General features: G+C 39.3%; 1 protein-coding gene and 1 long non-coding RNA gene across 2 annotated transcripts; one reads left to right on the plus strand and one right to left on the minus strand.

The window, feature by feature from the left end:
* Positions 1-8: 8 nt before the first annotated feature.
* Positions 9-3,568, plus strand: LOC125994148 (uncharacterized). The gene is made up of 3 exons (XR_007490519.2): positions 9-143; positions 238-268; positions 3,312-3,568. It is a non-coding gene; the product is annotated as an uncharacterized lncRNA (long non-coding RNA).
* Positions 1,143-9,428, minus strand: itk (IL2 inducible T cell kinase). The gene is made up of 17 exons (XM_049763167.2): positions 8,821-9,428; positions 8,570-8,674; positions 8,405-8,486; positions 8,187-8,312; positions 7,906-7,943; positions 7,506-7,657; positions 7,332-7,397; positions 7,149-7,203; positions 5,584-5,663; positions 5,336-5,478; positions 5,022-5,096; positions 4,741-4,909; positions 4,446-4,662; positions 4,302-4,366; positions 3,567-3,685; positions 1,786-1,943; positions 1,143-1,704 (listed from the first exon to the last, which is right to left on the minus strand). The coding sequence occupies exons 1-17, from the start codon at positions 8,956-8,958 to the stop codon at positions 1,639-1,641; spliced, it is 1,854 nt and encodes a 617-aa protein (XP_049619124.1). The 5' UTR covers positions 8,959-9,428; the 3' UTR covers positions 1,143-1,638.
* Between the last annotated feature and the right edge of the window lie 1,545 nt (positions 9,429-10,973).

Raw genomic sequence — 10,973 nt, forward strand, 5'->3', positions numbered from 1 at the left:
ACCCCACACAAAGAGCAGAAAATGGCTGCAAGTGCAGTTTCTTAAAGGGACAGTGTCACTGGCGTCGACGTGATCAGGATGACAATGAGTCAAACGTGATCGGCTTTCCTCGATGATTCGTGTCCACAGCAAATCCATCATCTGTATGCTAACCACATCCTCATCATTAGCCGATGTTTTAATATAAGTGCATTAAATAATATTTAATATAATGTTTTACCCCCTTTCTGTTTCCAGTCACACTCTTTGGAAGGACCTCTCGTTAAATGTAAGTTAAGACCCCTCAATGGCCAACTTAAAAACTCTTTGATTTATATTCTTTGGCTTCTGACTCAGCTTGGGACTTGGTTTTGTGTTTTTCTTTTTTTTTTTTTTTACTATCTTCATTATTTATTGATTGGTTTATATGTGTCACCGTGGGATAGTGGGAACGTAATTTCGATCTCTTTGTGTGTCTTGGCATGTGAAGAAATTGACAGCAGACTTTGACTTTGTTTGTTGTATGACTTAATTGCGCTCCATGTACAGCACTTGGTATGCAGCAGTGGTTAAATACAGTTGAGTTGAGTTACTTTCATTTTGTTTTGCGATACTGAACATATTTAGACTTAGACTTAGACTCAACTTTATTGATCCCTTGGGAATACTCCTTCAGGGAAATTCAGGCCCCAGCAGTATCCATACCACAGAGCGGGTTTACAAAAGACACACAGATGGCATGAGCGCAACTCAATAGGCCCTCATAAGGCTGCCATACAACGGCGCCACAAAGAAAGCCAGAAAGTGCGAAAGATAAAAGCCATCAAAGCAAAGCAAAGCAAAAAGACAAAAGAAAAAAGTAACAGTGCCCAACCAGCACCCCTCAATATCAGAAAACACCCCAAAACACACAAAACAGCCTCCACGGGGTCCACAGACAGGTGTAAGGGTAGTCCAGTTCAACGGCACCCAATGGACCGTGGTCGTGAATCGGTGAAAACATCACAAAGCAGGCAAACGTGTGAGCAGCGTCCTGGGCACCCAGTCGGGGCACGTGCAGATGGTCACCACGGGGCTAGCACGGCGAAGGTCGCTGGTTCTGACGAGCACGAGGGAGCACAGGGGTCGCGGCTGCAAGGCAAGGGACCCGGTCAGCATCAGCCGGATAAGCAGGAAGCCGTCGTAGAGGTACGCCGGTCTCGACCGATGTGCGCAGCCATCCCGGTCCCAGGGGAAAAAAAAAAAAGAAAATCACATCCAAAGCGATACCGAGGTGCGGTAGAAGGCACCAGCATCGCCGAATGGACAAAAAGACAGAAAGAAAAAGGAGAAAAGAAGGAAATAAAGAGAAAAAGAGAGAACACTGCTGGGAGGCTGCCACTCACGTCGGCGCCATACCAAAAAAAAAAAAAATTTGAGGGCAAACATAAGATTATATCATACATTTTGAATATATAACAGTATCTATGTAAATACAGTGCATGTGACTTACAGGGAAACAAAACAGTTAAAGTGCAAACGAGGTGACTCAGGCACGTGTGGGGAGCATCAGTTTACAGCACAATATATGTATAAAACATGTCAAACTTTAGCCAATAATACAAAAATAAATAGAATAAATATAGTTTTCTTTAACGTCCGGCATCCGCATCTTGTGGTTCAACATTGTGAAAGTTGGGAAAGCTCGTGCAACAGCAGTGCAAAGGACGGGCGATCCACTGGTTTCTAAGAATAAAAACACGGATGGATATTTACTAAACAGATTTGAGCGTTTTGCAGCAAAATACATCAAATTCCTTCTCCCACCTCTTTCCAGCACCACTCCATAAGCAAATATACATCCTCTGGTGCCAGTCGTGGTTTAAGCAGCCTCATGCCAGCATTCAGGAAGTCTACTACCTGACCATTGGATTGGTTCTCATAGGGAAGCCGGCCTTCTGTGTAGACTTCCCACATGAGAACACCTGAAGGTGTAAACAGATTTCTTTTTGAATCAAAGACGTGTGGTGAGGTTCATGACTTCCCCTAAAGTTGGATATGAAAATATGACCCCAAAACAGATTAGCCAATCTTTTGACCTTCATTGAAACATACAGTATGTGTAAAATAAGGTCATAATAGAATTCTTGATGTTTGGTTATTTTTCAATTAATTTAACACCGTTCATGTCACACGCCTTGCCACCGGTCACTCTGCCGGTAACCTCCCACCACACTGTCAGTTGCAACCGCGCCCACTCATCACTCCAATCGCCTGCACTTGCCTCTGCTCATCAGATGATATTTAAACACCACACACCAATCACTTCCTTGTCAGTTCGTCCCCGTATGTTACCCGTTCGTTCCTGTCCCATGTGCTCCGTTACCTGCTCTGATTCCCAGTTGCCGACCTTGCTTTGTATGCTGACCGACTACTCCCGAACGCCTGTCCCGACCGAACATACGATTGGCAACCACGTCTCAGCCTCGCCCCCGAAGCTCCTCAAGCTCGATCATCCCCGATTACTCAATAAAAAGTGTGTAGCATTTGGTTGCCTCACTCGTCTGTCTGTGATACTTCATGTGATCACAAGAAAAACAAAGAAATTTAATATAAGGTCAACTTCAATGTTGTTGATTTTACAGATATTTTTTATATAGGCAAAAACATTTGCTAGTCTTCTATTTAATATGTTATGAAAGCTCTGATTATAGAATTACCTGCTATGATAACTGTAGTATGTCTGCTGTTTCTACCAAACTAATCGGTGCCAAAATCGGTAAAGAATTTGACCTGTTATGATGAAGGTCAAGCGCTCGGCTGGGGGTTCCTAGTTAAAGATGGCAGCTAGTTCTGCATGTCCACAACCAGCTGAGGCTTGCTTTCGTAGTTATGTATATCTATAAGTTTATTCTACGTTTTGCAACAATGGAGCGCAGCACTGCCACTTGCTGGAAGTGGCCCAGTACTTTTTGGGCTCCAGCATGCACTTTGATTGGGCTGTAAGAGTGACGTAATGTCATACACATTCATCAAATATATTAGACAGACTGTTGAACGTTAGCATGTGCAGTATATGTGTGAGATAAAACAAGTTCATTGGCGATAATAAGACAAACAGCAACGTCTCTTGCGTGAGTGCACTGCCTGAATCGGCAAAGAATACGTGCGTGATCACTGGAGGCACGGAACGTATAATGCTTCACTCCCTGTCCATGGAATTGAACAGCAAATAAGCACATTCAGCACATTAAGCATTGATAATTATTAGGATTGAAAAAGAAAATCAGTGTAAAGCAGGGACCGAGAACTAAAATGAAACAACATTTAAGTCATTTTCTTTTCACTTGCAGAAAATGGCCAGCAGGGGTCCGAAGTGGGGCCGGCAGTGCCCTGCCTGCCTACTCTGACTGCACTACACAGTTTTGAAGATGTTACTAGAAGTTCATATTACTTGGAAAACATTGTGAAACTAAGATCTGAGTAAACTCGTGCTCTCCATTTAAAACATGATATAGTATTAGCTTCCCTTCTTTTACAGTAAGATAAAAAACACATGTTAATATAACAATACAAAGTCAAAGAACTCTTGAAGAGTTGAATCATACCAAAGGACCAGACATCGGATTTGCTGCTGAACTTGCAGTATTTGACAACCTCTGGTGCTGACCACTTGATGGGAAACTTGGAGCAGAAAGAACTTGTGTACTGGTCATCAAGAACATATCTACAACATACAAAGTAGGAATCACCCGTGATGGTTAAAACATAGCAGCACTGTTTTCTAAATCTAAAAATGTGCCGACTCTCATGTACAATAAAATAAATACGAGGTGTCTTAAATTGAAGACTCGCTCACATTCAACCCACATATAGAAAATCTTGTGAAGAAGCTGAGGCTAAAACTGTTTTGTTTTCTCTCCCAAACAAGCTGCATTTTTCTTTTTATGTAAAGAAGCATCTTGTTGCTGTAACATCTATATCTGTGTTGGATGATGGAGAGAGGCCAGTATACTTCTATTTAGGGCAATATTCAGACTACTACCTTCATAAATTGGTGCCTTAGCTAGTCTGAATAAATCATTTTTTTACTGCTTATGCACACAATATGTTACACATAGGCTGGAAGCTAGCTTAGTTACTTTAAACATGATTATATCCAAACTGAGAGTTGCTGAGACAAATTCATAATCTGTTTGTAAACTTCTGTAATTTATGTTTATGTTTGTTGCTGCCTCTTGGCAGGCACCCCTTGCAAAGGAGCTTTGTAATCACAGTGAGGTATTTCCTGGTTAAATAACAGTTCTAAAAAAAATTGTCATGAGACACAACTTGTGACATACCTGGTCATGCCAAAATCTGACAATTTAACTAGGTTGTTCTTTGAAACCAGGCAGTTCCTGGCAGCCTAAAGTTGAAAAGGCAACACATGAGTAAAGTTCAACATGCATTACTATAACGTATTGATTTATTTTAATGATATTTACCAGGTCTCTGTGGATGAAGTTAGACACCTCCAGATAGGCCATCCCTTCACTGACATCCAGGCACATCCCCAACATTGTCTCCTGGGACAAACACCCTTTTTTTGCTCGCAGGTAGTTTGATAGACAGCCATTCTCCATGAACTCCAACACCAAACACATTGGAGAACGCTGGGTGCAAACACCATAGAGCTGAACTAGCTTTGAGTGGTATAATCTCCTAATGGAACATACACATTTGCACATTGCCTTAGTTGATTATGACCAAAGCTAATAATGAATCAAGGCGTGCACTTACATCATGACTCTTGCCTCTTCTTTAAATTCCTCATCTGACATGTAATTTTCTCTTATTACTTTCAGCGCCACCTTCTTCTCCCTCCATTGTCCCGACAACACCATCCCAAACTGTCCACTTCCTAGCTCTTGACCAAAGGTAATTTCTTCGGGGTCCACCTCCCACTCATCTGTTGAGCAACAGGTGCAATGTATAGAGGGGTACAATGTAAAGCACATTCCAATATTGCTAAATTAGAAGAGTGTTCCCGAAGCAAATATACTAATATTGCCGCATTGTACCTTTGAATGGAGCAGCAATTTCCTGGGAGCAGCCACCTGTTTGAGTGACCGGATGTCTGAGACGTGTGATCAGACCTGCCAAGTACAAACACATGTACGTACGCATCCGCATACACACACACACGCACAAACACACACACACACGCACACACAGTAACCCATTTCTACAGAGGACACTATGTCTGCAAGTCTGCTGGCTCAGCAAAGAAATGATTTGCTGGTGGAAGGCATTCCCCTTTTTGCATAATTGTTTATTTCATCAATTCATTTTAAGGCAGTCACATGTGAGAAAAAAAAAACTGCCGCAAACTTACCTGCAGCATTGTGTTGGTGGTAATGGATCAGCTCTGGAATGGTGCGAAACAGATATTTCTCTGCCAAGTAAAAAGAAGACTCTTCTGTCTCTGTCCGCCTGATTTGGTAATGTTTAACACATGGTTGTTTCTCCCCATTAGATCTGCAGGTGATATGTTAAAGAGAGCCATTGCATTTAGGCAAACAGTATTAGAGTGCACAGATATCATAATGATGCTTATACTGTTTACAGTGAAGGTGAAATTACCCCAGTGCTTTGGTGAATACTGACACTGTGTAGAAACCCGTCTGTCTCGAGTTTCGAACCATGAATGCACCTTCTTTTCCCTAGTTCCCACACAAGAAAACATTAACCACACAAGAAAACATTCACATGATATAATTCAGGTCTATCCAATACTTATAACACATATGATCATTGTGAGTTGGCATTGTTATGTCACACCTACTTTTGCTTTACAGTCAGTCTGAACTGAACCAGCAATTAACAAATGATATAAACGCAGAGTCATGCTTGCGAAACTCCAAGGCGGGAAATTCAGCACTGTAGTTGTGAAAGCGTCAATGCATTGCAGCGTCACATTGCAGGTTCATTTTGCATGCAACGCTTGTTGAGAGTGCCACAACATCCAACTTGAGTTTACAGCAGTAACCGAATGACAATTTAAATAGTTCTGTGCAGTGATGTCAATAACGCATTACTTGGTATTGTGTTTCCATATGGCCATGTTTTTTGGGTAACAAATAATTTAACAGGTCATTATTTCCAGACCAAGTCATCAGATCAAAGTACAGTAATACTTATTAAATAACTGTGTGTTACTATTTTTGTAATTTTCCTTGGCAAAACGACACAGAATTTGTTTTGTGAAACATCTGCAACTTATTGGGTTCCTCAGTCCTTGCTCCTCTCTTTAACAGGCTAATACGTCTTTATGTGAAGTGAAATTAAGAGGCTTTTTTTTTTTTTAATAAAAACAACTATTTAAGTAAAGAAAAGTTTAAAGGGTCTTTCACTTGCATTGTGTTTTTCCCCCCTGTTAAGGCTCTCAAAGCGCTTCACATGGACATTTGCTGTACCTACTGATAACGCAGCATTTGACACAACTTGGGGTTGAGTATTTTCCTCAAGGATACTATGACATGGTGACAATGGTATCAAACACCCAACTTCTGGATTGGGAGAGGAGTGCTCTATGCGTATTCAAAAGAGCTATTTTTTTGTGGCAAATAAGTTTGCATAACAAAAGGCAGGTTTATTAATTAATTTAATTTAGTTTTTATTCTAAAATATTTAGGAACAGCTGGCTTCGGAATTAAAAATTACTGTTCAAAATGCACTTTCAATAAAATACTGAAAAGATCAGTTGTCTATTTTCATGTTGAGATGGTGTTGTCAGCAGAAGCTGGACGTAACTACAAAAGTAAGCCAATTTAGTTACTTTTAAAATCAAGTACTCAGTAAAGTAACAAGGTAATTCTGGTAACAAACAATGGCTGCACGTGAGCAGAAATCTATCCCTGCTGACTGGGCCAGAGGTGGGGTAACCACTCAATCGCACACATTTGCAAACATATTATTTATATTTACATTCATAATGATGTGATGTTTTGGAATCTATAACTAAAATAACAATTATATTTTCTTGAGTTAGGAGAAAGCTGAATAACTGGAGAAAACCACACGCATGCACAGAAACATCAAGCAAACGCCACACAGTCGGGCCTTAGGTCAGCTTCAAACCCAGAATATTTCAACTCTGAGGCAGGCGTGTTTGCCATTCCCGTATCAATAAATGCTTCTGCTTTTACCTCTTTGATCAACACGTCTTCTGCTTCCCTTCTGGCAATGTTCTTGTTATACCATCTTTGAGAGTACCCAGATGAAGAAAAACAAGTTTTAACATAGTGCGAAATACACATGCCTGCACAATTGATAGAAACAAACACAGGTACTAACATGCAACACTTGCAGCGGATTTAATAATAACTTACTCAAATCTTTCAAAGTCATTCCCTGATTTTTCAGCTATGTGTGTCCTTGGCACAAACCCGTCATTCCTGCAATGATAAGGAGGGAAAACTAAGGTCGGTTTTGCAGGTGAAATTACTTAATTGCACTATAGGCTCAACGGCGCAATGATATTGAGATCATTGTGGTTAGTTTACCCCTTTTCATCTCGAACAATCCACCAGAGAGGGTGGGAGCTGGTTATCAGGGTGTATTCCTTGTCTTTCTGAAGTGCCAATTCTCTGTCTCCAAATGGTGTGTAGTTCTGCAATGCAATAACCACCATATCCACTGTGTCACGCATTTCAACCTAAGAAAGAAAAAATGTCAATGTTATTTTGGGTTTCATTTAGGTACTGTGTGCCCAATTACAAAAACAAAATTGAGGTACACTATATTTAGTGAGGAATACAAATACTCACTGATCAATGATAATCAATGAACAATACAAAAATAAAACAAAAGATAAATATGAAACTTTGGGGAATGTCATTCCTTTTGCATCGCTCCGTCACATCAAAAACAGCATCTATTATTTCATTTGTAAGAAACTGATACCTCTGAATCTGGGATTTCGGGTAATGGTTTTTTAGAACCTGTGGAAAAATCCAAAACATGACATTTTCTCGTTATTTAACAACTTGTAAAATGTTTAACAAACACCAGATAAACAAATGTAGTCCATTTGGCACATTGTTTATGAATTAATTGTTTAAACATTCACAACATTCAGAATGCTAAAAGGTTTTGGCAAAACTTCATGGAAGATTTGTCAATAATATTAGAACAGCCACATATTAGCCCGTAACTCCAGTAAGACAGAAAAGGGTCATACAAACCGTAAGCCATTGGATCATAGACTTGACAGCCGATTGACAGTTTCTCTGACTGTTGGCAGCATTTCCATTTTCCATCTATCCAAAATTGGGGGTGGTATTTTTCAACCAAATTGTTGTTCTTTGTCTCTATGTCAGCAACCAACAAAATAGATTAAATCAGGTCAAGATGATTTGTATTGTCTAAAAGCCTGATTTAGAAGCTTGTAAAACCGGTTCACCTTCTTTAAGAGCATGCACCCACTTCAGGCGACAATCATTGTCTGGTGCAAAAATGTAGAGATAATGGTTGTCATGAAAAACCTGCGTTTGAGAATGGGATGTTATCTATTGGTTTTAAAGTCATTTTGCTGTTTAAGTCATGATTTGACAAATGCAAAGCATACCTGGAAGGGGTACTTGTAGTCACATGGAATGGGGAGATCGGTAAAGACTATGTCCACACACTTAATGTTGCATAACTTGATGCAACCTTTCAGTATGGGTTTTCGCTGGAACAAAAAATAACTTCAATCTCTATGCAATCAAAACACAATCGGAATTGCAGTTGATTGTCTGGATGGGACCCCGAGCTTGAAATGATTCAACTGATCAGAGGTAACATTTAAAACAAATAATTACTCCATAAAATACTTACCCCAGTACGACACTCAGAATACTTTAATTCCTGTGTGTCCAGCACAAATAATCGCTCCTTGTAGTTAGATGGAGATGTTTTTTTCTTTTGCTGCGATTTTTTGATCATCGTACCATCGAGTATCACTCGAGAGAACATGGTAAGATCAACAACAATCTTAAAAACACTGCGTGAGACTCTGTCAGGAAAAAAAATAAATACCACAAAGTTTCCGGGTGTTGAGTTTAGTAGACCACATCCTGACTCCTAGAGATGCAGACTGCACATACCCACATGGACTTCAATTGCATGAAATTATCATTTAGTACACTTTAGGCTGTTCACATTTTCCATAACTGAGTTCTCTCAAAAGGATATATTGTAAAAAATAAATACAAACATGCTTTGACATTTTTCTACTGTAGTAATGTTTATTTTCACTCCTAAGAATTATCGCAGGAAGATACGGCGCACTTAAAAGCTTTTAATTTTCTCAAAAACCAAAGGTGTCACATGCCTGAGTCACCGTTTCTTTTCCTTGACGTCAATCGGTTATAGCAATGCCCACACAATCAAGTCAATCATCGGCACCTATTCCTGCCTAGTATACGGCCTACTGTTCACTTCACTGTTCACTTGCTGCTAGAAATAAAGATGGCAGATTAGCAACAGAGTTTGGCCACACCCATTACTTTGTTTGGCAATGTAGCTGCAAAGACTGCAACGTAATTGTTCAAAATACGTAATAGGAAATGGATAAAATTGAATGGATTAAAAAATAGCCCCCAAACGGATTATAAAAGTATCTCTGTAGCACCTGGAGGGATTAGATAAAATTTTTCTACATTCTTGGGGATTTAAAGTGCACAATAAAATGTATATAAAAGCTAAAAAAGTAATATATCTCCTTTAAGCAAGATTTCATCAAAGTAATTATTCCTGTAGGCAACGCTTTTGAAACAGAAGAAAATTCCTTACACGGAACTGGAAATGGTTTGGTTTTCATAAAGTCTTTATAATTACAAAGATTATCTTCATCATTAAAAAGATCGGCAATATGACTTATGACTCTTTCTCTTAATATAATTTTTTTTAGCAGTTAGAATATTACAATCATTCCAAATGATATTTCTGTGAGGTGAAAAACTATGCTCGTAACATAACTTCCAGGAGAGCAAAGCCTGTTCAATCTGTTAAATCTTGCAGCTAATATTTGTTTAATTCTTCAACAGCTAGGAAGTGAGTGTAAAACGGCCATGACGGTGAAAAGTAAAAAAGTTTTTTTTTTTTTTTTTTTGGTAGGCATTAGTCATTTACAAAGAGGTCACATCTGCAGTAATTTAAGTGAGTATTTTACGTATTTCTATTTCAGTTTATTCTCAGAATTTCTGAGGGTCATCGTGGAGACCCTTCTGGCAATTCCTGGGCTGAGGAGCCTCAACTCTCGAGTGGACAGTTGTCCATGACTGATCTGGAGACCTTTGCCATGATGTCCAAGGAAATAAATGACAAACAGGATGCAAGACTGAATGACAGAATAATTAAGCTTAGAGTTGGTTTGTCAAAATTTTGGATGTTGTGGTCACTCTTGACATCTTACAAATGGAACATGTAGGGTTCCGGTTGGTTTAATTGCTGTACTATCAAAGTTATTGACTTTTCAGTTATTTTTACTTGATTTACGAGAAAGAAATTCCTCAATTCAATTATGTCCCAAAGCAATTCCACTCTTCTGTTCATAATTTGTTATATACCGATTGCAAAACAGTCTCGTGTTGCGAGGGGCTGATTTGAAGACATGCATGTTTCCAAGAAGACCATGGAGAAGTATGAATAGTTTGACATCTGTACTGTAGATTAGAAAAGACAACAGTGAAGGCTTACGATATGGTGGCGTAATACTGCTCTCAATATTGACATTTTTTCTGTTGTAGACGCTACAGGTGTCAAACTCAAGGCCCGGGGGCCAGATACGGCCAGCCACATCATTTTATGTGGCCCGTGAAGACAAATTGTGCATGAAATTCGTGTGTCAGTACTAGAATTGCAAATTGTCATCACTTTTAATATCTTTTTATTTTAAATATTTAACGAATTTTTGCTCGTCTGATTTGAAAACGAGTTATTTGTCAGTTTGTTTTGTAGCTTTTACTGTATATAATATGAGGTGCTCA

The sequence above is a fragment of the Syngnathus scovelli genome, chromosome 1 (assembly GCF_024217435.2).
Source record: "Syngnathus scovelli strain Florida chromosome 1, RoL_Ssco_1.2, whole genome shotgun sequence".
Lineage (NCBI taxonomy): Eukaryota > Metazoa > Chordata > Actinopteri > Syngnathiformes > Syngnathidae > Syngnathus > Syngnathus scovelli.

Coding starts and splice junctions, on each gene's coding strand:
- itk (XM_049763167.2), bottom strand. CDS start 8,958: ATGTTCTCTCGAGTGATACTCGATGGTACGATGATCAAAAAATCGCAG. Junction 5,479..5,583: donor GTATTCACCAAAGCACTGGG/GTAATTTCACCT, acceptor TATCACCTGCAG/ATCTAATGGGGAGAAACAAC. Junction 4,367..4,445: donor ACTTCATCCACAGAGACCTG/GTAAATATCATT, acceptor TTTCAACTTTAG/GCTGCCAGGAACTGCCTGGT.